This window comes from Eleutherodactylus coqui, chromosome 8, assembly GCF_035609145.1.
Source record: "Eleutherodactylus coqui strain aEleCoq1 chromosome 8, aEleCoq1.hap1, whole genome shotgun sequence".
Classification (NCBI taxonomy): domain Eukaryota; kingdom Metazoa; phylum Chordata; class Amphibia; order Anura; family Eleutherodactylidae; genus Eleutherodactylus; species Eleutherodactylus coqui.
In genome coordinates, this window is record NC_089844.1 from 58,474,739 (window position 1) to 58,501,487 (window position 26,749).

General features: G+C 45.9%; 1 protein-coding gene across 1 annotated transcript; it reads right to left on the reverse strand.

Annotated features, from left to right (window-relative positions):
- LOC136576412 (ras-related protein Rab-5B-like) lies at positions 1–26,617 on the reverse strand. The gene is made up of 6 exons (XM_066575680.1): positions 26,481–26,617; positions 16,960–17,193; positions 11,654–11,805; positions 9,336–9,458; positions 2,761–2,854; positions 1–998 (listed from the first exon to the last, which is right to left on the reverse strand). The coding sequence occupies exons 2-6, from the start codon at positions 17,117–17,119 to the stop codon at positions 883–885; spliced, it is 645 nt and encodes a 214-aa protein (XP_066431777.1). The 5' UTR covers positions 17,120–17,193; positions 26,481–26,617; the 3' UTR covers positions 1–882.
- Positions 26,618–26,749: the final 132 nt, after the last annotated feature.

Below are 26,749 nucleotides of genomic sequence, written 5' to 3' on the forward strand. Positions count from 1 at the left end.
TTCTGATTCACTTTGCTTTAATGTTACATTAAAAATCAATATTTTAGGATTCAAGTAAAACATTATCTGAAGGTGCAATACAAAAGTTATGTTCAGAGCATGTTCTATCACTCTGCTGAGAAGAAGGTTGCAGGGAGGGGCGAGGGGGTCTGAAAAAAATCTGCGTTTTCAGGATAAATATAAATGGGTGGCAGGTAAAGTGCAATAGGTCCACAGTGTTTTGTTCTTCCGCAGAGGAGGATGGGGGGGAGGGGAGGGGGGTTGGTGGTGTAGGGGGGGGGGCAATCACATCAGAGTAACAGAACAGCCATATTGGGGTGAGAAGTGCTGAGATGCAGTAGGTCTAGTCGGCCGAGGTCCTTCATACACACAGCTGTACAACTGGACGTTTGACTTTCCATGTCATTAGCTGCTTAGAAACCTCCTTAGTGCTGAGCGGCCTATCAGCTCGAGAACTGTCCAGGTTCGGCTCCATGCAGATCGCGGAGGATTTCCTTAAGTGCTTGCAGACTATTGCTTCAGACATGTCTTCTTGATGCGGACTCTATAGACTGCAGATTGTGACGGCGGGTTATTAACAGTCAGCTGGACATGCTTAGAGGAAAGCACAGAGCACATCATACTGCCATTCGTCCAGCGTGGGAAGAAGTGACTACCACAGAAAACTAGCGCAGTTTTCTTGTAGTTTTGCATTCTGAGAATGGAGTGGATTTCTTTTTAACCATTTTGTGGTTTCTTACTTTTAACACTATGATAAAAAAAAAAAAAAAAGAGCCAAACAAACTCCCACCAGCTGTCCAGAAACAGAGGCGGCTTCCTAGACAGCGGCCACAATAATGTGTAGAAAATGCATACTGAAGAGGCTTCTCGTCCTTCCCGGGGTCAATTGCTGCTGCAGCACCCGCTTCTGGGCTGCTGGTCTGACCCCTGCAGATTTACACCTCTGTTGCGGGCGGCATGAGTTGGGTTTTGGGCGTCTGATTTGGGCATTTTCTTTGCTGCATGGGAAGAAAGCAAAGAATATTAGTTAAAACTCATTCCTCAGTGCAAGGGCTCAATCACACATTCCGACGACTAAAAAAAAGAAAGTAAAAATAAAATCAATAAAGTTTAACTAATTGTAAGAAGAAAAAAAAGCTAACTAAAATAATGGCTTAAATCCCCCCCCCCCCCCCCCCTTGCCATATTTTTAATCATAAAACAAAAACACATATTTGGTATCGCCGCGTCCGTAAAAGTCCGATCTATCAAAGTAATCCATTATTTACCCCGCACGGTGAACGTCATCTGAAAAATAAATAAATAAATAAAGAACGCCAGAAATGCACTTCTTTGGTCTCCCTGTCTCCAAGAAAAAAACTGCAATAAAAAGTGATCAAAAAGTTATACATATATATTCCAAAATGGCACCAATGCAAACTACAGGACATCCCGCAAAAAATGAGCCCTGGCACAATTATGTTGAAGAAAAATTTTTTTAAAAGTTATTGCACGCAGAAGATGGTGGCAGAAAATATTAAAAATTAAATTTGAAAAAAACAAAAACAAAATTAGTACAGCAAAAAAAAAACAAACCAAAAAACTAAAAGAACAAAACAAAAACCAAAAAACACCTAATAGGTTTGGTATCGTAGTAATCGCACCGACACATAGAATAAAGTTATGTCATTTTTGTTGCAGTTTGTAGGCCGCAGAAACAAGAAGCACCAAAAGATGGCGGAATGTCTTTTCATTTTACTCCACTCAGAATTTTTTAAAAAGTTTTTCAGTACATTATATGGTACATTAAATAGCAACACTGAAAACTACAACTCGTCCCGCAAAAAACAAGCCCTCAGACAGCGACGTCTATGGATAAATAAAGGAGTTATGATTTTTTAAAAGGGAAGAAAAAAAACACGGAAGGGAAAAAAAAACAAAAAAAAAACAGCATCATTAAGGGGTTAAACGAACTCTAGGGAAATTTTGGGATTGCTTAGGGCCCTTTTACACAGAAAGATTATCGTTCAGAATCTCAGTGCATCGTAAGAATCTGAATGAGAACCATCAGTGTAAACGCTGCCAGTGACTGAACAACAAATAATTAGTTCGCTTTTCATTCGCTGTTTAGTTTCTGTAGACATAAAAATCAAAGGAGGATTTTGGGCAGTGTAAACAGGCAGTCATTCAAAATACTAATGACCACCAGTCTGTCCGTGAGTTACATGCTCCGCCCCTGATCACGACGGTGACGTCATCATAGGTCCTTCCTCCTGAATGCTGTACTGCTTGTGATCCCCGTTATGTGCGCACGTGGCAGAGCCGTGCGTGCGCGTGTAGTAGAGGTGTGTGTGTGTGGCCAGCTGGCGCCACCAGAAACACCAATACTACAATTTCCTAATAACTACTCGTTATCTATGAATGACTGCCTGTGATTAGAGGTGGGCGGCAGGAGCGATCTCTGGCTTGATCTGCCTCCATTCATTAGCACATAACCAACACTTTGACTCTCTGAACCCTACAGTGTTATGTGTGGCCTCCATGCAATAATATTAGACTCAGTGAGAGTCCATGTGGGAGTGTATAAGGAGACCGACTACCAGGCCACACATAGGACGCTGTAGTATCCCCCTGCTTTACATACCCTTACTGAAGGAACCTCCCCCGTAACACAAGTTCACATTACCTACAATACACGCAGGAGAACCTTCATTTCTCCACTTGGTATAATATATGTAACAATACGCGGTGAGCTTTCACTTTCAAACACACTATACATACCAATTGCTAGAAACAACTCGTTTACATTCATTGCAGTTTTTGCGGACGTTTCCATGAATAATAGTCCAGTGTCTTCTGCGTATGTCTGCGCTTCCTGTGGGGAAAAGAAAAGAAGCCGCAGGCCAACAATAAAATAGCATGAATTGATTAATTCTGGTGAATGACCATTAAAAAAATATCACAATTTAAAAGGGGTGTTTTGTGCTCCCCAGGCCTCCGGTTTGGTGATACATAGGATATTAGGCTTGATTCCATAATGTAGTGTCACTAGCGACATGTAGCGCAGAGAAGCCACGTCGTATGTAGTCCATGTCTACAGTTCACCAACAGACTCAAGGAGCAAATGCAAGGAATCGGAGACCCCCGCTGCTGTCATGTTGACGACTCCTGCTTGCAGATAAAACAAGGCTTGTCACAGTAGATTAGGGAATTGCCATAATGCAGTAAAAATTGTAACAACATTGGAGGAGCAGTGTAATGTCAGCTATTTTGTTTCCTTTGCCACTGCTCAAAGCATCCGTAAAAAAAAAAGTTGTATAAAGTGGCATCGGGTGAATACAGGGGGTGAAGCGAGGGCGCCATGTGGGCAGGTGAGTTGTCATGATGGATTACACACACTGTATTAGGTTTAGCGCAGGGTTTGAGGAGCGATAATTATGCTCCTCTTGTTCTTCGATTCGCTCAAGACCCGCACCATACACAACAGGATGCATCATGTTTGCCTGGAGTATTTCCTTAAGGCCTCATTCACACAGGCGAGTGTGATTTCACATCAGCCTTTGGCCGGCTGCACACGAACAGATTTGAATTGCAGAATCCACAAAATAATCACTTGCACTGACGATCCACACACATTGAAAAAGTAGAACATTTGCATATCCGCTCACATGAGCGAACAGCGATTGCGATTTCCGCAAGTGAATTTAAAAATGGCAGTATGTTCTATTTTTCTACAGAATCCGGAAATCAATGGAAGCAGCCGAATTGACATTGTGGATAGGCCGCAGTCCCCACGTCATTGCGGGAAAAACAAAGGTTTAAAAAAAAAAAAAAAAATACAAATTTTCTGTACTACGCATGACTGACAGCAAGTGTCGGTGGTCATCTGCAATACAGAAAAGAGAAGGTACGCTGGGTTGCCGGATTCCACTCCGCGCTCTGGACAGCCAGTGTGCAGACAGCTTTTGTTGCGTTTCTAACTTGAGTGTCATTTCATTGTCTGTTTTTCATGTTGTTTAACCCCTTCCCACTCCTGGACGTACCTGGTACGTCATGGTAGCGGGATACTTCCCGCAACATGACGTACCTGGTATGTCATGCCATTAAAGTGTCGCCGCGGTGACAATCGCGGCGACACAGCAGCGATCTTGGCTGATATCGTCGACAGACAAGCGAGGCATCCGGGCTGGGGACCAATCAGAGCGGTCCCTCCCCCACGATCGCTGTGATTGGTCAGGGAAAAACTCCCTGACCAATCACAGAGCGGCAGCGGTGTTCGCGCTGTTTAGAATAGGAGCTCTGTCTGCAAGCACCGCAGTGTGTTTCCGGTGCTTGTAGAAAGAGCAACCACCGTATTGTGTGCCATAAAAACGAGCGATTAGAGTGTAGATTAGGCAGGGAGTGAGTGGAGTGGAGTGGAGTTAGTGATCAGTGTAGTGGAGAGGAGTTAGTCATCAGTGTGGTGTAGTGGAGTGAGTGTTAGTGATCAGTGTGGTGTAGTGTAGTGAGTGTAGTGAGTGATTGATCAGGCAGTGTAGTGTAGTGAGTGTAGTGAGTGATTGATCAGGCAGTGTAGTGTAGCAGAGTGGAGTGAGTGATCAGAAGTGCAGTGTAGTGTAGTGAGTGAGGGATCTGTAGTGTGTGATCAGAAGTGTAGTGAGTGAGCTGTAGCGTGCGATCAGCAGTGTAGTGTAGCGCAGCGTGTAGTCAGTGTATCCCTTGGTGTAAAAAAAAAAAAAAAAGTTCCTGTTGTTCCCATTTCGTTACCTGTCCCGTCACCCGTTATTAGTTAGTGTAGCGTTTAGTTAGTCCGTCTAGTGTGTAGCGTGTCGTTAGTCCGTGTACTGTCAGTGTATTCGTCTGTGTAAAAAAAACCCCAAAAAAACAAAAAAAGTTCCTGTTGTTCCCATTTCGTTACCTGTCCCGTCACCCGTTATTAGTTAGTGTAGCGTTTAGTTAGTCCGTCTAGTGTGTAGCGTGTCGTTAGTCCGTGTACTGTCAGTGTATTCGTCTGTGTAAAAAAAAAAAAAAAAAAAAAGTTCCTGTTGTTCCCATTTCGTTACCTGTCCCGTCACCCGTCATTAGTTAGTGTAGCGTGTCGTTAGTCCGTCTAGTGTGTAGTGTGTCGTTAGTCCGTGTTGTGTCAGTGTATTCGTCCGTGTAAAAAAAAACAAAAAAGAAAAAAAAAAAAAACACGTGAATACACCACATAAGTTTCCGCGTTCTTTCCGACCCCCGTCCCGTGGTCACCCCATCCCGCAGTGTCCCATCTAATAAAACTTTTTCCCCGTGTGCCCCATTTTATATAAATATGGCCCGCAAGAGGTACACTTCAGAGGAACTGTATGCAATCATTGCATCAGACTCGGACTCAGGTAGTGGTGATGACGACCCCACTTTTTTGGCATTCTCCGACTCCTCATCCTCATCCAGCGAGTCTGAGCTCCCTGCACCCCCGAGAAGGCGTCCAAGGACCGCCACTGACCCCAATGCATCAGATGCTCACTGGAGTACCCCGGAAGATTACAGACCCCAGATCCCTGATTTTATTGGGAACCCAGGGATTCAATTTGACACGGAAGGGCTCAGAGGGAAGGACTTCTTCAAGTTTTTTTTTTCTGAAGAGTTCATTGCCCATATTGTTACCCAGACGAATTTGTACGCCCAGAATTTTATAGAAAAAAATCCCACCTCCAGCTATGCCAGACCCGATAAGTGGACCCCTGTGGATGCACCAGAGATAAAAAAATTTGGGGGGCTTATACTAACCATGGGGCTAATAAAGAAGCCAACAATCAGGGCGTACTGGTCTACCAATATTTTGTACCACACCCCAATGTTCCGCATGGCGATGTCGAGGACGCGCTTTGAGTGTATTTTAAAATTTCTGCACTACAATGACAACCAGCTGTGCCCCCCCAGCGATCACCCCAATTACGATCGGTTGTATAAGATCAGGCCCGTAATAGACCATTTTAACGCCAAGTTTGCCCAGGCGTATGCCCCACAGATAAACATTGCAGTAGACGAGTCCCTGGTACACTTCAAGGGGAGGCTAAAATTCCGCCAGTACCTGCCCAGTAAGCGGGCACGGTATGGTGTGAAGTTGTACAAGCTGTGCGAAAGTACATCAGGGTACACCCACAAGTTCTGTATTTACGAGGGGAAGGACACTAAAATTGAGCCCCCAGAATGCCCCCCCGTGCTGGGAGTAACAGGGAAAATAGTGTGGGAACTGGTGCACCCACTATTAGACCAGGGTTACCATCTGTACCTGGATAACTTTTATACCAGTGTCCCCCTGTTTCAGTGCCTCGCTTCCAGAGGAACAGTGGCATGTGGCACTGTTCGGAAAAATCAAAAAAGCCTCCCTAAGACGCTGCTTGGGCAACTGCTCAGAAGGGGTGAGAGCCGGGCCCAATGCAGCGACAATGTATTGTGCGTTAAATATAAGGACAAGAGGGATGTCCTTATGTTGACGACAATACACGGCCACAGCAGTACCCCCTGCCCAGTACGAGGTACCAGTGCAGAGACCCCCAAACCAGACTGCGTCCTCGACTATAATAAGTACATGGGAGGGGTCGATCTATCAGACCAGGTACTGGAGCCCTATAGAGCCATGCGGAAAACACGGGTGTGGTACAAAAAACTGGCCGTGCACCTCGTACAGATGGCACTGTATAATGCCTACGTGCTGTTCCGAGGTGCAGGCCACAGGGGGACATTCCTTGAATTTCAAGAGGAAGTTATCAAGGACCTAATATTTGGGGACCAGGAGGTGGGGGAGAGGACCAGTACTTCTGGAAGCGAGGCCACAAGAATTGTACCAGGGCAGCATTTTCTCAGTGAAATTCCCTCCACTGCGACGAAGGGAAGGACCCAAAAGAGGTGCAGAGTGTGCTACAAACAGGGGATAAGAAAAGACACCATATACCAGTGTGAAACGTGCCCCACACAACCCGGCCTCTGTATAAATGAGAGTTTTAAGATCTACCACACGTCCCTGAAATTTTAATTTTTTTATTGCCCTGACGTTTTACCCTGATGTACTTCGCACAGCTTGTACATAAAGCCACATGCTAAGTCCTTCCCTTCTGAGCCCTGCGCCCTAAAAACAGTTTAGATTCACATATGGGGCATTTCCCTGTTGGGTAACATCATGGGTTACGTTTTCTCCTTCTGCCCCTGGTAAAAAATAAAAATCTGGGCCTAAACTGAGCATTATTGGAAAAATGTGAATTTTTCGTTCTCAACTCAAATTGTTAAAAAAAATTCCTCAAATACCTGTGGGTTCAAACCGCTCACTACACCCCTTAAAAAATTCCCTGAGGGGTGTAGTTTCCAAAATGGGGTCAGTTGTTGGGGGTCTCAAATGCACTGGTACCTCAGGGGCACTGCAAACACTACACGGTGTCTGAAAATTATTCCAGCAAAATCTGCATTCAAAAAAAGCGCTCCTTTCTTTCTGAGCCCTGCCATGTGCCCAAACAACAGTTTACATCCACATATGGGGCATTTCCGTGCTCGAGAGTAATTGGGTAATGCATTATGGACTATGTTTTCTCCTTCTGCCCCTGGTGAAAAATGAAAATCTGGGCCTAAAGCTGAACATTATTGGAAAAATGTGAATTTTTCGTTCTCAACTCAAATTGTTAAAAAAAATTCCTCAAATACCTGTGGGTTCAAACCGCTCACTACACCCCTTAAAAAATTCCCTGAGGGGTGTAGTTTCCAAAATGGGGTCAGTTGTTGGGGGTTTCAAATGCACTGGTACCTCAGGGGCACTGCAAACACTACATGGGGTCTGAAAATTATTCTAGCAAAACCTGCATTCAAAAAGCCAAGAAGCGCTCCTATCCTTCTGAGTCCTGCCATGTGCCCATACAACAGGCTACATCCACATATGGGGCATTTCCGTGTTCGAGAGCAACTGGGTAACGCATCATGTGGTACGTTTTTCCTTCTGCCACTGGTGAAAAATGAAAATCTGGGCCTAAATCTAAACATTATGTGAAAAATTTGATTTTTTCGTATTGAACTCAAACTGTTAAAAAAAAATCCTCAAACATCTGTGGGTTCAAACCGCTCACTACACCCCTTAATAAATTCCCTGAGGGGTGTAGTTTCCAAAATGGGGTCAGTTATTGGGGGTTTCAAATGTACTGCTACCTCAGGGGCACTGCAAACACTACATGGGGTCTGAAAATTATTCCTGCCAAATCTGCATTCAAAAAGACAAGAAGCGCTCCTTTCCTTCTGAGACCTACCATGTGCCCATACAACAGGCTACGTCCACATATGGGGCATTTCTAAAAACTGCGGAATCTGGGTCATACATTCCAAGTTTTGTTTCTTTGCTAACTCCTACTGTTTTATATAAAAAAAAAGGTTTTATATTGAAAATCAGTAGAAAAAAGGAACTGTTCTAATTTTTGATGCACTTTCCTTTAATTCCTGTAAAACATCTAAAGGGTTAATAAACTTTCTAAATGCCATTTTGAATACTTTGAAGGGTGCTGATTTTAAAATGGGGCAATTCATGGGGGATTCTGATATACAGGCTCGGCAAAACTGTCTGAACTGCATTGGTCCTTAAAAATTTAGATTTTGAAATTTGCTAGTAAATGTGAAAAATTACTGCTAAATTTATATACTTTGTGGAGTCTGCAAAAAGTAAAATAACACTTAAAAAATGATTGCTGTGTAAAGTAGGCCTATGGGAAATGTTAATTAATAACTATGTTGTGGTGTTTGACTTTCTATCTCACAAAGAAAACAATTCAAAGTTTGAAAATTGTGAATTTTTCCAAATTTTCAGTAAATTTGGATTTTTTTTCCTAATAAGGACAAAATTTATTGATGAAATTTTTACACTAACATAAAGTACAATATGTCACGAAAAAACAATCTCAGAATCACCTTGATAAGTAAAAGCATTCAAAAGTTATTAGCACAGAAAGTGACAGATGTCAGATTTGAAAAATAAGGCTTGGTCCTTAAGCTCAAAATAGGCCATGTCATTAAGGGGTTAAAAGCAGAAAAACAAAAGTCACCCAATTGATATAATTTAAAACATCCAGTGAAGTCAATGGCTGCACGAAAGAGGGAAAAAAAACAAAACACGGAGCACACATGTATGCCATGCCATGCCAGTGCATTCTGTTTTTTCTCTCTTCCATGCAGGCATTAAATTCAATGGGCAATTTTGATGTGTTTTCACGCACCAAAATAGGACCTGTGGGGATTCTCTTTTTTTTTTTTACACCAAGAGCATTCCCTTTAATGGATCAGAGTTCTGTCAAACTCATCAAATTCTCGGTTTTTTAGATAACCGTCCAGGTAAAGCAGCGTACCTCAAATTCCACCATCCTCTTCTCGGCCAAGTCAGACTTATTACCAGCCAATGCGATTACAATGTTAGGACTGGCTTGCCGCTGCAATTCTTTAACCCATGCTTTTGCCCGATCAAAGGTTTCCTATGAGGAAATAAAGACAAAGGCCTCAGAAGGGATGTAAAAAATATTAGGTTTCATCTCTCATTAGAGTTACTATTCGGATCATTTTAAAGGGTCATTCTGGTGATTCTCTTTCATTCATCATGCAGTTAGCCCCCCAGTATATATAAGGGAGATAGAAAGAAATAACTAACCAAGGGAACGCTATCTGAAGCTCCTGGCCTCTCTCTCCTCAGATGGTCATGTGATCTCAATTCTGACCAGCTCAGATTTACTTGGGGTTATATGTTCAGTTTCCAGTCAGTTTCTCAACCTGTGTGATGCTGTTACATGGCCCCTACCACAGAAACTGCCTAGAGGAGGGCGTAGGCGCTCCTTTCACGAGTACGGATTATGATCACACAGATATAATAGAGGAGATCACAACTCATCCTTCTGACTGTACACTTATGGTCTGTTGCTTATTAGGTAAATATAGAAGGTAATGATAATTAAACTATTCACCCAGCAGGCAGAAATAGTACAGTCTCTAACTAATGCTGTGCAGATGCATCATGGAATTGATGTGAAACCTAAAAAATCTCACCATCGGGATGGTGTCTGATAAACATCAGTGTATGGAAGTGGCTGCAATATACAAAGGAGACTTCCAGAGTGACAAGCAATCAGGTGAGGGGGGGCAGGGATGGAAAAATGCGTTTTCGCCGGAGTGGCCCTTTAAAATAGTGTTATTGAAGAGATATAGAGAAATAGATAGAAGAGGAGGATGTTCTTATTTTTAAAAGGACATTTATGGCATATCCACAGAATATCTCATAGAGGTCGTGCGTTTGCAAATTCCAAAAGGTGGTAACAACATCTATGTGGAAAATGGAAATAAACTTTGTTGCAGTCATAAGTTAGAAGATAACGCACAGGAGAAGAGAGAGCAGAGGGGAACCAAGCGGCAGTCCAGCCTCACTGACATCTCCTGAGACTTGGCCTGCAGCCCCTCTATACAGCGATCTGTAGAAGCTACAGAAAACTAAAAAGGGGAAAAATGTTTCATTGTAAAAATGGTCGCCAGCCAAAATACCTGCATTTAGGTAGATAAACAATACCTCCACACAAAGGTGTCCAGAGCCTTTAAATGGATAAGCCATACGGTTATTGAAAAGCAGGTTTCTAGTAAGACTATTAAAATTTGCAAGGTGACTCCCCAGATACCAGGTGGGGGTGCGCTCAGGCTCACAGCCGCGCCTCAGTAAAAATAACTTCAATTAACTTCGCGGAACGGCGAGGAGTATTATTAATGAAAGCAGTAAAGAGCCCGAACAGCGGCCGATTCATCCCATTCACAAGATAGTGAATACAACAACATTCTTGGATCTAACCAGGTGTTTTCCGAAAAATGAAAGCATTGGTGGAAGTGGGAGGATGAGTGTATATATATAAAAATACTACGACTTTCCCAGCATTCCCTGCAACTCACTATTTCCACAAGACTTGTTGTAGTCTTCATGCAATCTGTGGGAAAACCGAAAATCCTGCCGAATTTCAGGGCCTCATCTAAGAGAATAGGGATGTGCTACTGACCGTTCTTAATACCAGCACAACTGAGAATGCAGCTCTGCACTATAATGCAAAGTGGATCTGTACAAGTAATGTAATGCAGCTCCAATATTATTTAAATGGACAACTTATGACATAACTTCTGCTCATCTAACAGCCCGTGTATGGATCAGCAATTTTGTAATATACTTGCATTATTTTTTTTGTTTTACCACTAAAATCAAGTTTGAAGTGCCTGCCACTGGGGATCTCCCTTCCATCACTTTTGCAATCCACTGCCTGTCGTTAGGCATTTTGCTTCTCTTACTGCCTTGCAGCTGATTGGAGCAGGGCTACGCAAGGCAGTATGGGAGAGGAAGTCCTGACCACTACAGTAGTAGCAGCATAGCAGTTTTGGACAGCCACCTCCAAGTGTATTGCAAACAGCAGAGAAATAAGTAAATCTGCATGGAAGACAGATTGGATAGAGCTAACACAGCAAACTGCAGCGGCCAATGAAGACCTGGGCTGCTGCTGAAAATGTAATGAAAACGCATAAGCTTTAACTTTATGTAAAAGAACCATAACGTCATGTCCAAAATAAGAGATTCCCCAGGAAGGATCAGAAAACCTAGGGAAAAAAAAGGCATCAGAACTCTTTAGCCTTGACATCAGCGTATCCTTACCGGTTTAGTGATGTCAAACACCACAATAGCCGCTTGTGCTCCTCTGTAGTACATGGGGGCAAGACTGTGATATCGTTCCTGTCCAGCAGTGTCCCAGATTTCAAACTTCACTGTTGTATCATCGAGGCACACGGACTGAGCTAAGAAGGCAGCTGGGGACATCAGAAAAGGGAACTCGATTAATCTATTACCGGGCTACCAGAAGTGTATCAGTTTTCTAACAATTATGAGAAATGGAGGGGGGGGGGGGGGGGGGGGGGGGGGAAGAAAAAAAAAAAAAAACACAAAACACTTTGCACATAGTTGCTCATCTTACCTGAGTGGCGATATCTAGCTGATCTTTGGGGTCCGAATGCTGGAACCCCCACTGATCCCAAGAACAAGATCAGAAGTCTCTCACTCACACACACGAGATTGTCAAACCCGTGAATGTGGCAGTGTCCCTGAAATGACTACAGCAGTGGCGCGGTATGCTTGACCTCCGCTCCATTCATTTGGGGACCAACTAGACTCTTGTTCTTGCGAACAGTGGGAGTCGTAGTGGTCGAACTCCCACTGATCAGCTAGTTATCCTCTATCCCATGGAAAGTGGGTGATTCCGAGTATTCATTCCTACTAGAATACGCTTTTAAGATAGATATGAATATAGAAATATCCCTTTAAAACTGGCCATATACATAATATGGCAACTGCAGCCCTAATATTGACAGATGGTTGTGACCAATATTTCCCTTTTAAAAAGAATGTTATGAATTGAATACGTAGAAGGGCTGTTACTGTAGAAACTCCAAAATACATACTGTATAAATCAGCTCTTCTAGAACCCCTGCCTTGCACCCCAAAAAAGAACAGATACCTCTCCATGTTTTTGCACTGTCCTACCCCCATGCCTAAAGCTGGCCATACACAATGCACAGTCGTCAGCTGCTTTCATCAACTTTGGCATGCCAGTTGCGATATTTGGCTGTCAGCTAACACAATGGCAGGGCACTCTTACAATGAGCTAAGGATGCCCACAAAAGCCAACTACCCAAGCAGGTGGAGTGGTGCCATCTCTTGCTATTACGGTACACCCACGTAATATTTTTGTATTTGAAGCTACAGATCAGACTAGAAAAAAAAGCGACTTAAAGGAGATGTCCCGCGCCGAAACGGGTTTTTTTTTTTTTTTTAAACCCCCCCCCCCGTTCGGCGCGAGACAACCCCGATGCAGGGGTTAAAAAACCCACCCGCACAGCGCTTACCTGAATCCCGGCGGTCCGGCGTCTTCATACTCACCTGCTGAAAATGGCCGCCGGGATCCTCTGTCTTCATGGACCGCAGGGCTTCTGTGCGGTCCATTGCCGATTCCAGCCTCCTGATTGGCTGGAATCGGCACGTGACGGGGCGGAGCTACACGGAGCTACACGGAGCCCCATAGAGAAGAGGAGAAGACCCGGACTGCGCAAGCGCGGCTAATTTGGCCATCGGAGGGCGAAAATTAGTCGGCACCATGGAGACGAGGACGCCAGCAACGGAGCAGGTAAGTATAAAACTTTTTATAACTTCTGTATGGCTCATAATTAATGCACAATGTACATTACAAAGTGCATTATTATGGCCATACAGAAGTGTATAGACCCACTTGCTGCCTCGGGACAACCCCTTTAAGGAAAAAAAAAATTCTTTATGGCACACCCTTAATGGGGTTATTCAACACTTCCATGTTGAGGACAGGTCATCAATAGGAGATCAAGGTGGGTCCAGACTGCTGCCTAAGAGGTATATTGTCAAGTTCATTGTTTGCACGGTGTTGCTGCAGCTCAGTCCCATTCAAGTGAACACGAATGAGCTGCAATACCAGGAGTGCAGTACATTGTGTAGCAGCGGTGCCTAGTACACAAAGAAAAGGCCATAGTGCTAAGCCCATTCAAACAACTCATCGACAAGGGTACCAAGGAGTCGTACCATCCCCGATCTGATACGGATAACCTAAGGAAAGGTCATCAATATTTAAATCCCAGATAATCCCCTTTAACACACATCTCTACAAAAGCAGTATGAAAAAGAGGACTAGAAGTCTAATCCAAAATCCTGTCGACCAGGCAATGCAAGATTGGTTTTCAAGCTTGGTAAATAAACCAAAGTATAAACATGTTGATCAACCGGGGACCGCAAAACCATGCCAAAAAAATACAAGTATTTTTGTCATGCTCCCTCTATGCTGCACCAATGCTGTTCAGTACTCTAAAAGAACTCGCAAGGTATCTAATAAACCCCTTCACCATCTTTCAAAAATGCCAAGAACTGCAGTACTCGTGTTATCTGGGTTTGTTCATCCAGAGCCTCCTGATCCATGAATATAATGCTAGGCCAACAGAACCGACATACTTTATAACACGGGCAGAGCAGAAGGGGATGGGACATTGCAGATTTCACTTGTAACTTTGTGTACTACTGTAGCTTTATGTGCCATGTAGGGTCTGTGACAACTGATACGGTCCCTGTATGTCCCCAGCATATATTACTTAGTAGTTCTCTGAATATGCCCCGCTGATGGAAGCCGTACTTCATCCACAGTTAGATGAGGCAATAATATTTTGCAATTCCATCAGCGACTATGTTACAGTCACATGTGGAAAGTGATCACAGCCCTCCTCCTCCTCCGGAGAGTAATGACTGCACTTGTGTGTTGCACAACACAAAGCACTATGATCCAGCGGGACGGTGAACGCAGCCGCCCGGCTCAGCCATCGGGAGATCTGCCAAGCTTATTTCTGTCTCTGAGCATGTGATGTTTTGCAACAGACGTGACGTCTAGGCTAATGTTTCCCACGATCCTTTGCTGCTGACAAGGTGAAATGACTATCAGAAGAAGTGCAGTATGGCACAATGGCAGAAAAAAAACAAAAAAAACTTCAAAACTTTTTCCAATGAGGAAAAAAAAATAAAATAAAAGCAGTGTGACTATACCTGATGTATTACAGTATGGCCTTTAAATACAAGCCGACTGCAGTATCTGATCAGTGGAAAGAGGCATTACCACCTAGAGTTCAGTTATGGAGCATCACAGGGTTATCCCAGGTATAGTTCATGCATGATGTGCAGCACTTAGGATAGATCATACTACCAGTGCTGGTGTGTGGAACTACAAATCCCAGCATGTACACCTGCCCAGTGTTCGGAGCATGCTCACAGTCACCTATCATTAGCGGTCAGTAAGTGTTGTCCTCGGTTGTTAATACCTTGAACCAGTCATCACCTATAACACCATAAACTCAGTTATGGTGCTCATAGAGCAGGTCCCAAGGAGTCCGGGGGTAGCGTTTTATCCTTGTTACTGCAGTGTCACCTCTGGAAGTGCAGCGGACTCATTTCTGCAGGTTGTGCACACTTCCACTGTTCTACATGGGAGTGTACACGCAGCGCCTGTGCAAACGGGTCTGTGGCACTGTCTGTGCGCCGAAATTCAGGGGTGACAACGTGGATACATAGATCCGGGTAAGTATTCAGAGTGCATTCCTGGACTCCTTGGGACCTGCTCTATGAGCACCATAAGTGCTACTGAGGTTGCCACAGGAGGCGGTGAGTTCTCAGTCAATGGAAGTGTTCAAACAAAGGCTGGACAGACATCTCTCTGGGATGATTTAGTGAATCCTGCACTGAGCAAGGGGTTGGATCTGATGACCCTGGAGGTTCCTTCCAACTTTGCCATTCTGTGAAAATAATTCTTGCATTAAATCTAAGGCATACAACAGAGAATCACTAAATACAGGGGGACTCAGAATGGTGCAATAGGAAAGAATGACATAGAGAGAAGAACCCTTCAAGCTTTTAATGCCCCTCACAGATGTTGGATGTGGGTGCTGTTGGTGACATGACAGGTCAGTAGCCCGGTTCTACCCAGATGAGCCCCGCCATATCATATGCCATCAGTCCTCTGCAGCTGAGATGCAATATTTTAGGTCACCCAGTGTCAGCAGCAGACATCTGTAAGGTGCATTACAAACTTGGAGTAATTCCATCTAGTCATATCCTTCTGGCTGTTGTATATCAATTCAAGTATGAAGAAATCAGTAATACTTTTGTACCGTTCTTTTTGAATCACCCTATAGACATACGATTATCAGCGTCTCCCCAATCCACTGGATTTCCACATATGAAAGGCAATCAGACAGACAAAGCAGGTACCATAAAAGTAAAAGGAGTTCCATGCAACTTAGCAACTCACTAGCACTTTGTTCTCTAAAGTCATATTACCAGGGGCTTATGCCACCTGAGATGATCCCTTTTAGAAAGTAGCCTCGTGGGCGATCAGTTGATCGCCATGAGTTCCACTCCTAGCAGTTGGTTTTGCAGTGGCTACCCATTCACTTCCCCTGTAATGGGCGCTGTAGGAAAAAAGTAGCGTTACATTGCCACCCCTAATACAGACCAGCTCAAACTCTGCCTGGATGGGAGCTGCTCTCTTGGGTCATGGCTCATAGTAACGAAAGGGGGTCTCAGCTCTAGGACATCCATATGCCCCAATGGGCATACCCGTATGACCAGGGCTCATCTTGGTTTACATTTTGCCCTGGGGTTCTAGAGGCCCTCCCTCCTGTCGAGGCTTTAGCATGTTCAGCTGTAATTGATCCTCCACACAGTTCTCTCTAGGATCACGCAGAATGCTTCATCCTCACAGTAGTCAGATACGGGAGCAGCGAATATAAATCATATAAAACAAACTTATAAAGTATGCAGATGCCTACTAATTACCCAACGGCGTGCAGTAAACCATTCTATATCCGTGTGCTTTCGTCACCTCTACGCCCCACCTGTTTCTGAAATCCAACCAGTTATTAACCAGAGAGCAACTCCCAAGTCCAGACACACATACAGGCCCAATACACCCATACGAAACTTTATATGTTGCCACCACCTAAAGGGACCGGACAACATAGTCCCTACAGCTCCAGCTGTGTTAGGACAACAAGAGCAGTACTTACTCCTCCTCTGCCGTGGGGATCCAGCGCTGTAGCACCACTGTTTGATGTGGAAGATGATGTCACTGTTCTGAACTCACGCCCCCAGGATGTGATGCTGATGTCAGCAGAATGGGCGGCAATGCTGCAACAGTCAGGTGACATCATCTTACATAAAATACTGGAAGAAAAGCGGGGCTGCAGTGCTGGATCCCTGCGGCAGAGGAGGGGTAAGTACTGCTCATTTTGTTAGTTATTTTAACAAAGTTGGAGCTATAGGGGGAACATGATAGAGTCAATACCAAAAACCTTTGACGACTGAAAAAGGGTGGAGAAAAGAGAGTCTGCGTCCGTTCTGCTTACCTCCAATGGTGGTCTCTTGGAACTCGTCAAACTGACCCTTGACAAATCTCAGTACGAGACTGGATTTTCCTACAGCCATGTCTCCAAGCAGCACCAGTTTGAACTGGCAGATTTTTGTCTGGCCCACTCCATTAGCCCTTGTGCTTCCCCTGCTAGCCATGGCGTCCTCCGTCTCCAGTCTTCTGTAGTAGCAGTTGGGTTACGTGAAATCCAAAGTCACCTTCAGGAAGCGCGCTGCCAGAAAGAACAGAGAGCGGCTGAGTTTTTTAGGTTACCTCATAAATCAGACTATCCAAACACACGGGTACTTCGGAGCGCCCGCTCTCCCTTTTTCTGACAAATGTGTTTGTTTAACCTTTTCGATTAGCAAATAAATTTGTACAGGAGAGAATCTCTTAATGTTACGACGGCCAACAGAAATACATTCAGCTGTGTGCCATTTAAGACACTGATGTATTGATCCCACCCCTCGTCTGTGCTTGACGGCATCTATTTAGGGCAATTACTGTCCTACCTAAACAGTGTTGCTTTTATAGCAAAAAAAGTACATTATTGAGACGTCACTGCAGAACGGTCATCCAGTACTGAGCAGCTTCCACTAGTAGGCCATCGGCAAAGGTGTTTTCCGTGACCAAGATATTGATTACCTATCCTCAGGGCAGGTCATCGATATCAGATCAGTGGGCTACGCCACTCAGGACCCGGATGATCAGCTGTCTGACATGAGCACTGTGCAACGACTTACCATACCGATCAAATCTTAAAGGGGTTTTGCCACAACTTAAAATTGGTTCACAACCACTATGATCTTCCTGGTTGCTGCTGATCAGGACATGTGACTGCTGCAGCCAATCACTGGCCACAGTAGAGACCTTCTATAGGCAGTGACTGGCTGCAGCAGTGCTAGAAGTGTTTAGAAGGGATTAGTGGAGTATACACGAATGTCCATGTACACTTCATATTTTTTTGCACTCTCATTGACTTGATTGCATAGCTGTCCGAGAAGGTGGACCAGAATAGGAAATGCTGTTTTTTGTTTTCTCCTTACAGTCCATGTATAGCCACTGTTACAGTTATAGGCCATTGGGCTGTCTGTGTGCATTCAGTCACAAATACAGATAGCAACGGATATGAAAATCACCCATGTGAATAAGCCCTAAACCATCAATATCATTTCACAAAAGCTCCCGGTACTGGTGTATCTTGTCTCCACCAAAAGAATGGGTGGAGACAAAATGCAAGCCCACAACAAACGCCCATAACTTGGTTGGCTGGGCAGAAGAATGGGTGCCCATCATGTCCCCTCCCGCCTCGTGTCACTCACCCATACGCCGCTGTCCCTTGTCCCCTCCTGCGCTGTCCGTCTCCTGACAGCAATATGGAATGGCAGGGAGGGGGGAGGTCATCACTTTATGGGCTGAGGTGTCAATGTGTGTAGCCTGATAGTCCTATAATGGGGCTGTGTGCCGTCCATGGATTATTGCTGACAGCACAAGGTCCTGAGTATGGTATTGTGCACAAAGCTTTACAGATAGGCATGTTTTATTCAGAAACACTGCAGAATTTCAGAAAAAAAATGTTTTTATACTAGCTGGGCGCGAGAAAGATGGGCTCCTAGGCAATTCCCCCCATATGCTCAACTTGTTTTTAAAGGGACGCTGCAGCCCCTTCATTTTCAAGATCAATAGGGTCCCAGAGATCAGACCCAACAATCAAAGTGATGGCCTATCCTAGCTATAACCCATCATGTTAAGAGACTGAAATACGCCTTGAAAAGTTCTCCCCCTGGCGTTGATCAAAGCTGTATGACAACTGTAATGGGTGACCACATGGGCTATCACTTTCCAACAAGCATTGTGTCAAATCTGCATAGTAATGAAGGAGGATGAGACTAGTACAACTGGATATATCAACAGCTTAGGCATTCAGGAGGTGTCCGACAACCCGTGAGAACTACAATGGTCATCACAGAGGTTGTCAACTAGCTTATCCCAAAGAGAGACATGACTGGTGTAGCATGACAAAGTGAGAAACAAACTCCTTTTACAGATATAATCAGCAGTGATGAGTTTACTGGAAGCGCTGGTACATAAAGGGTTACTGCCCCCCGTTTTCCCCGGTATTCTAGCAGGTACATTACTGGATGGTATCGGTCTTCTGAGTACACCGCCACACCGCTATAGTAACACTATGTCTCCCCACACAGGATCTGGGGACCACGTAAAAGACATTTTACTTCTTGTAGAAAGGCTGGCTGGTCGTAGACATGATGAGGCCGACCACAAGTGTCCTTCAGCCGGATGTTACAACTCCCACCCATGTTTCCTGAATGAATTCACAGGTTTGTGTATCTACTGTAGATCTGCCTAAAGATTCTCCCACAGAGGAAATAGATGGTAAATGTGTCACCTGCCTTTGCTTTCACCAAATGTAGAAGAGAAGCAGAATTCAGGAAGCAATCTCATACTGTATCCAACGGGCCACCGTATTTTGTACAGAACCCCCGATGGCACTGGTCAGTCCTGTCACTAGAGATGACGGACAGGACATGCTGAGCCAAGCTCTAGTGCCGTGCCAGAAATCTCTGGTTGGCATCCAAGAGAGTCTCCTTTAATCAGATCTTCCTGCAGGACTCTATGGAATACACCTCTAAACATTACTTAAAGCAGTGGTATACCATAACCGTAGAGCAAGACACATACCTGGAACGGAAGTACCCCAGCATAACAAAGGTCACAGGACAGGAACTTAGAACTTGTAGGACTCCCTTGAACTTAGTGAAGTGTAGCAACAATTCCACAAGGGGATGGAAGATGTCTGGAGGGATGTTGAGCCATGCCGTCTAGATAGCCACCCACAGCCACATGGTATTTGTAGGTGTAGGATCTCAGGTGAGAATGGACCTCTCTAAAATGCTCAACTGGGCTCATGTCAGGTGAACGTGCAGAACACACTTTTAGTAGGAATGCTCCTCAAACCAATTCTACACAAATTGGGCCTGTACATTATCCTGTTGGAATATTCCATCATTGTGGAAGTATATGAGGACCTGCGAATGGTCACCAGTGAAACATAGCAGGCATTGGTCAATGACATGGTTAGGCAGACCAGTGGACCCAACCCATGCTATGAGAATACACCCCACACCAGTAAGGAACCAACACAGTGCCTTGTTGACAACTGGAGTCCATGACTTTATGGGATCTGTGCCACACACAAACCCTTCCATCAGCCCAAAACAATTAGTACCATGGCATGTTGGACCTCACCACATTGCCAGGCCTCTGGGTCCAGTTACCAACCTCACCAGGTCAGGGGAGGCACCATGTCCAGTATCTTGGTGTTAACAGAGGTGTTCTGGTGGGTCTGCTGCTCCCGTATCCCATAGGCGCTAAAGAAGGCTGCATGAACCTACGTGTAGGGCCTCCCGCATTGAGTGTGGATGTGATTTGTGCAGACTCGTTTTGTCGCTTGCACAGGCCATTTTAGCCAGATGCCACCAGTTGCAATAGCTAAGCACTGGTGGATGGCCACAAAACTATCCACTGTGGGTGGTAATGCCTTGTATGTCGTATTCCTGGTACACAAGACACCAAGGATCGAGGAATGTTAAAAGTCCCCACAACGAAGAGGAAATGTCCCATCCGTCTGGCACCCCCACCATCATGCTCTGATAATTCACGTCACCTTGCTATGAGCACGCTAGCCGGTGTTCAACCTCACTCACAAGCCGTCACCTCAATCAATTTACATACAGTTATCCCATGACTTTTGGCACGTCAATGTAGCTTACCATTTGCATCCGTATCTTATTGGTATTGTTTGCAGTCATCGCACCAGACCTGGCACTGCCTACAAAGAGAATTGCCAAGAAATACCCCAGCCTCTTACTACTTGGTATCAGGTAGTAAAAACCATCGAGAAAAAACTGCTCGGAGCAGTAGGACTACTTAAAAAGTTGGATGATATTTTTCGGATGGCCTGCGTATTGAACACCACAAATCTGTGATCGACTTGCACACCGAGCTGCAAGAACATGGAATTTACCCAAGGAATAAGCCATGAAAGTTCCTTTCCCAGGAAGGAGTCTGCTTTCATATAATCAGAGCGGGTTTACACGCCGCGAGCCTCTTACACAAGAGTCTATGGAGGATAAACAGGCCGACATCACGGAAAGAAAAATCCATCATGTGACATGAAAGGGTTACGTCAGGGCCGCCCGGGGACAACAATCGCTGATTGATTTGTTTGCTCATGCCTCCACTGAATCGTTACAAATGAGCTTGCAGTGCTGTAGTGCAGAAGCCGAGCACAGGTGAGACCTGCGGGTACCCGGCTCGCTGCCAGCTTGTAGAAGTGCGCCACGAAAAACTGATGCATCAGGCTTTACCCGTGCTAGGCCACGGTCACCCCGGGCACAACTGCAGCATTCACAGCAGCAGTAAAGTGGATGAGATTTTCAAAAGCTCGTTCAGATGCTACAGAAAACATCAGCATTAAAGGGGTTGTCCCGCGGCAGCAAGTGGGGTTATATACTTCTGTATGGCCATATTAATGCACTTTGTAATATACATCGTGCATTAAATATGAGCCATACAGAAGTTATTCACTTACCCCCTCTGGTGCTGGCGTCCCCGTCTCCATGGCGCCGACTAAAGCTGCCTTCTCCTTCCATTAGACGCGCTTGCGCTGTGCAGTCTTCTGCTCTGTTGAATGGGGCCGCTCCGGGTACCACGATTACTGGGGCATACTATGCTTCACTGCTGCGGCCATCAAAATCAAGAAATGTGGCATGCCCCAGTGCAAATTAATGCACTGAAATAAATGGGTTATTTTTCTATACAAATCCTGCCCCTCTTGGACACAGACAGAATGTGCATGAAGGTCTCGCCCGTGCGCCCACAGCCTTCATTTACTAAAGCGATTTTTCTCTTGGACCGAAAGTCAGAAAAAAAAAAAAAAAAAAAGCACTGCAGTCCTATTTGTGTGCGATTCTTTTTTAGGAATTGCGCATTATTTTCTAAGGGAGCATCGCCGTGCGATTTGTTTTATGGGTGATGCGTTCCGATAGGACACGCCGCTCGTGTAAATGACTACTTGAAAGAATGGGGTTCAAAATGACGGGAGATTTTTGCAATGCACAAATCATTCGCAAGTTTTTTGGCGGCGTGAAACCGGCCTGAGAGGGTTTATTTTGCACTTCCCTGTTATCTACATTTATCTGCACGGTCTAATCACCAGATTCTGGCTGCGCTCACATACAAGGTGTCAGTTTTGAAACTAAAGATATAAAAAGATGTTTAACCCCGAATCGCTGGTACACAGAACAACACGCCGTGCAACCACCCGACCGGCATATACAACACCTAGAAGGCTGGATTCACACGGGCGATATGGGGCCCCACATCACGTCTGCCAAATGCATTTTACATGTGGATGCAAAGAGCTTTTCATTCAAAAACCCCCCACGTCACTTCTATGAAATGGAGCGGCTGACATGTGGGGTCTTTAAAGGTTCATCGTAAACAAGGGGTGAGGCGTTCAATGGAGCGCCCATAGACCGACCACACTGCGATTTTTAGTCTCGCATCATCTGAAAGGGAAAAAAATAAGTCATTCTTATGAATAACTCCATTCAAAAGAATTTTCGCATCTCGCAGTGCGCTAGATTCCCGCTCCAAGGAATATGAAGCAATACAAGAGCCTTCTAGAATCTATTAAGGATGGTTTTTTCCCCGCGCCGTCGCTAGGCGATGACGCAAGTACCCGTGACCGATCTGCAATGTCAACTGAGGATAAGCTGCGGACCGGATGGTCTCCATTGACTTCAACGGAGGCCGTCCGCGTGGAGTGTCCAGCAAAATAGAGCATGGTGCTGTTTTTCCTCGGCTAGCGGAATACGCAATTCATTTCCACGAGTGTGAAGGAAAAAGCGATTACATACATGCCATCTGCTGCAGATCCTCTGTGCGGACGCCATTCAAATCCGCCCGTGTGAGACCGGTCTGAAGGATATCACACGGGTGAGTACAATGTAGGTCAGTTTGACTGCAATCTTCATGCGTGATACAAAGCTGCCATAAAAGGTGCGATACGCAGCAGATTTACATCCGTTTTTCACAGGTGTGGAAAACAAAAAAAAAAATTGCATGGGCTTCCAAAAGTACAATACTTTAAAAACCTATCCCACTCACACGCAAGCACGGTCCATCTTTAAAATGCTACCATGGGGGATTCTTGAAGAATCGTCCAGAAATAAGACATGCGGTTTAAGTGGGATAAAATAAAAGCTTGTGAAAGTAAACCCATCCAAGATTTGGTTCTTCTCCTACACAGGGAGACGCGGCTTCATCCTCACATGTCCGTGTCAACATAACCCTCCACATGTCAAGTGGCTACAAGAACAATCAGAGGTCCAAGCAGATAACCCTCCGTCTAGTACCGCCGGTAGTAGAGCCCCGCAGTACCACAACCATATACATTGTAATTAGGATTCTTGTGTGAAACCAGAACCACAAGCGATCTGCACCTCCCGGGGGGAGACTGCGCAGAGTGCGGGTCAGGCAAGTGACTGCCGGAGATACCAGTGACAGGCGCTCGGGTATTTCCGTCAGCCCCACTGAAATTAAAGGAGCGTTGACCACCTGGCCAGCACTCCATTTGTTCTGATGTCACAGAGGAGGAGGAAGAAGTGACCCCACAGTGATAGGCCGAAGGGAACACGGGACCCCAATCAGCAAGTTATTCCCGATCCCATGTCTATGAATGCAGAAGTGATCTCACAGAACCTTGATGACATCATCCGCCTGGAGGCTTTTCCTGCTTTTTAAATAGAACGGTCTTGGCTGTCCATGATCTGATGAAGGTGCCCTTTTGGCACGGAAACGTGCAATCTGCATGAAGCCTTTCTCCTCCATTGTATGATTCAGCCTTGGACGTCCTGGCTTATTACCTTCCTACCTGCTTATGTGGATGGCAGGACCATAATACGCCTCCCTGCCGTTGGGTCACTCACTCAGCTGTCCACTGAAGTTAGGGCTACGGATGGCTGTTGTGGGCGGTCTCTTATGATTGCCAGCAATGAAGCAATAGCATAGACAGATCCCCCATGGTCTCCAGTGACTCGGTGGCATCACCATAGCTGTGAGCAAAGGCTGTGTCACCACATGACCTTGTAGTTAACAGTCCCGCCACTCGCTGTCTACTGCTCCTCTATGGCGGGCAGCGGTGGAGGCCGTCTTCAGTGGGCCTTCTAGGTGAGGCAAGACTTATTTTTTTTCCCCTACAGAAAGCAAAGTGGAGGTGCTGCCAGTCACAAATGGAGACTAGACTAAAAAAAAAAGTCTTGTTGCCATTTGCTAAATCTTAGTTGCAAAGAGACCATTCTGCAGACCCGAGTACTGCAGCACAGCTGTTCCCAAACCTTAGTTGGTTATACTCCTGAAGAAGTCCTACCTGGAGAAATAGTGTTTCAAGGTGCGCTCACCCACTGCTGCAGGTTTTAACCCTTCATAAAACTGAAAGGGTAAAATGTGCTACAGATCTGCGCCAAAATCAGCGATGTGGGAACGCACCGCTAGTTTTCCTGTGCCAGATCCAAACAGATGCCGTTGGTTGGATGGGTGGAGTTTGTCTCCTAAACCCACCGCTCTCTGCCGCTGCGATGTGAATGGCGTCTGAGACATCCCCCACAAGGTGATCCAAATCTCGTGCCGGGATTTCGTGGGCCGCTGCATGCGCAGATGAGTGTGCCGTAAAATGGTGAAATGATCGGTGTATGAGCCGCTTCGTGAACTGCTGAAGCAAGCAAAATATTTGTATAGTACAACAGCAGAGAAGGGAGGGTTTCTGAGACCCTCCAGCCAGCAGAGATGGCCCGGCCTAGATACATTTTAAAGCACAGGTAGGATTTCTTTAGGAGCCGTCTACTAACCTCTGGACACAGCGGTGCTTCAGTATTACCGTCGCTGTAGGAGGTTTATATGCCTGGAAGTGATGACAGGATCCCTTTAAGGCGGCTGCGACATACAGTCAGCGTGATTGCAACGTGACGGCATTCACTATCATTAGTTGTGATGTAACGCTAAAACAGTTCAGAACTAAATGACTCACGCCCTACAGGGGATCAGCAGTCGCCGGGGCCGGGGCGCTCATGCATGGGGCTGGAGTGTGCTGGGAGCTCCATACACTGCAATCACAGTACTGCAGCAACTATTCCCATTCACTTCAGTGTACCAGGTCAGGCTACTGCAGTGTGTGGTGAGCCCTGTGCTTCCAACTCCTGCCTGGCAAACAGCTGATTCGGGGGCCATCGGTCATTTAGAGTTGGTAAACCCCTTTAACCCCTTAGTGACCAGCCCTATTTTTTTACGTTCAGGACTAAGTGATGGCATTGCAAGAACCATAACTGGCTGGGACTTGAAGATGTGATTTTTGGATCACTAGGATAGTGCACTGCATTACTTACGTATTGCATTCTACTATGTCTATGACAGCAGCTTATTAGGCTGCGCAGGAGGCGGGGCCTCACAGGCTGAGTTACATTGGCAGACAGAGGCTTTGACAGGCTTCCAGCTGCCATGGAAACCCTTGGTACCTCATGATCGCACTGCGGGGAGTAGAAGGGTTACAGAAGCAGCTCCCTCCCCATATCCTCTGCTTACACAGGGCAGTTACCTGTGACATGGAAGGGGTTACACCGTCGGGATCTGAGATTAGAGCAGGAGTGTGGCTGTCAGGAGTCGGCCAAACTATCACCTACATAACATGTATGCAGGTATAAAGCCCATCAGTGAGGTCAATAATAGGTGCATTGGTGGTCCCTAAGTGGTTAACGAGGACCTGTCATGACATCAGCGGCTGATTCTATGCCATGACCTCATGAAAGGACCGCCGGCATCACCTGTGAGACCCAACTATGGGGGTCTGGGGAGCTGCCTCATACTCACCGGTCCTGCTGGACCCCAATAAATGTAGTTAAAGGTGATGCCAGAATCCCTTTAATGCTGCTTGGCCAAAGCTACACCTGTGAATTCTACATTCCATTCACTGACAGCAAGCAGGCGTCCCCCGCACCCTAGTCAAACACAAACTACAGGGCAAAGTTGGCGGACGTCGCCCGCTACCAGTAACCACACGCTGATGTTTCTCCGCGTGGCGGTATTTTTACCCGTTCCCACGGTCGGCTCTCACACACCGGTCGCTGCCAGCGCACACGCCGCTCCGCAGGGGATGTATACTGAACAGACGATAAACGATTGGTCGCAGTCCGGTCGCCGGCAGCGTTTACACAGACCGACCATCCATCGCTTTACGCCATCCAACGATAAACGTGATGAGAAATGGGTCTGTATGGCACAGCCCCTAAATATTGGCCCCCACTGCCCGCCCAGAACCCCCCGCGGCTCTACCAGCTCCTACTTCTTGTCCAGTGGCTATCCGTTAGTAGCAGCGTACAGCACAGCCCGCCGGCAGCACCGACCAGTCAGAGAGGACCTACCGGCGGGGAGGACGGCACTTACCGCTCATCAGGTGCCGCTGTGGCCTGCACTCCGCTGTCAGGGTGTCTGACTCCTGAGGGGGGAGAACATTCTCCGGACACCGGAAGTGGTAGAGGCTGCAGGGGATCACGTGATCGGCGACGAAGGGGCGGGGCTTACGGCTCAGACAGCTCTGTGTAGAGGAGAGGGTCACGTGGTTGGAGAGTTTGTGGCGTTGTTAGCGGGTTATCCCACCAGTCATGTCCCCCGGGGCAGGTGTGCGCATGCGCGATTACCGCTCACTGAGAGCT

Bases quoted from the DNA above. Each gene is read 5' to 3' on its own strand.
- LOC136576412 (XM_066575680.1), bottom strand. From the start codon at position 17,119: ATGGCTAGCAGGGGAAGCACAAGGGCTAATGGAGTGGGCCAGACAAAA. The intron at 9,459-11,653 runs GTAAGGATACGC...ATTTCCTCATAG, and splicing joins TGTTTGACATCACTAAACCG to GAAACCTTTGATCGGGCAAA. The intron at 2,855-9,335 runs GTACGCTGCTTT...TTTTCCCCACAG, and splicing joins AGAGGATGGTGGAATTTGAG to GAAGCGCAGACATACGCAGA.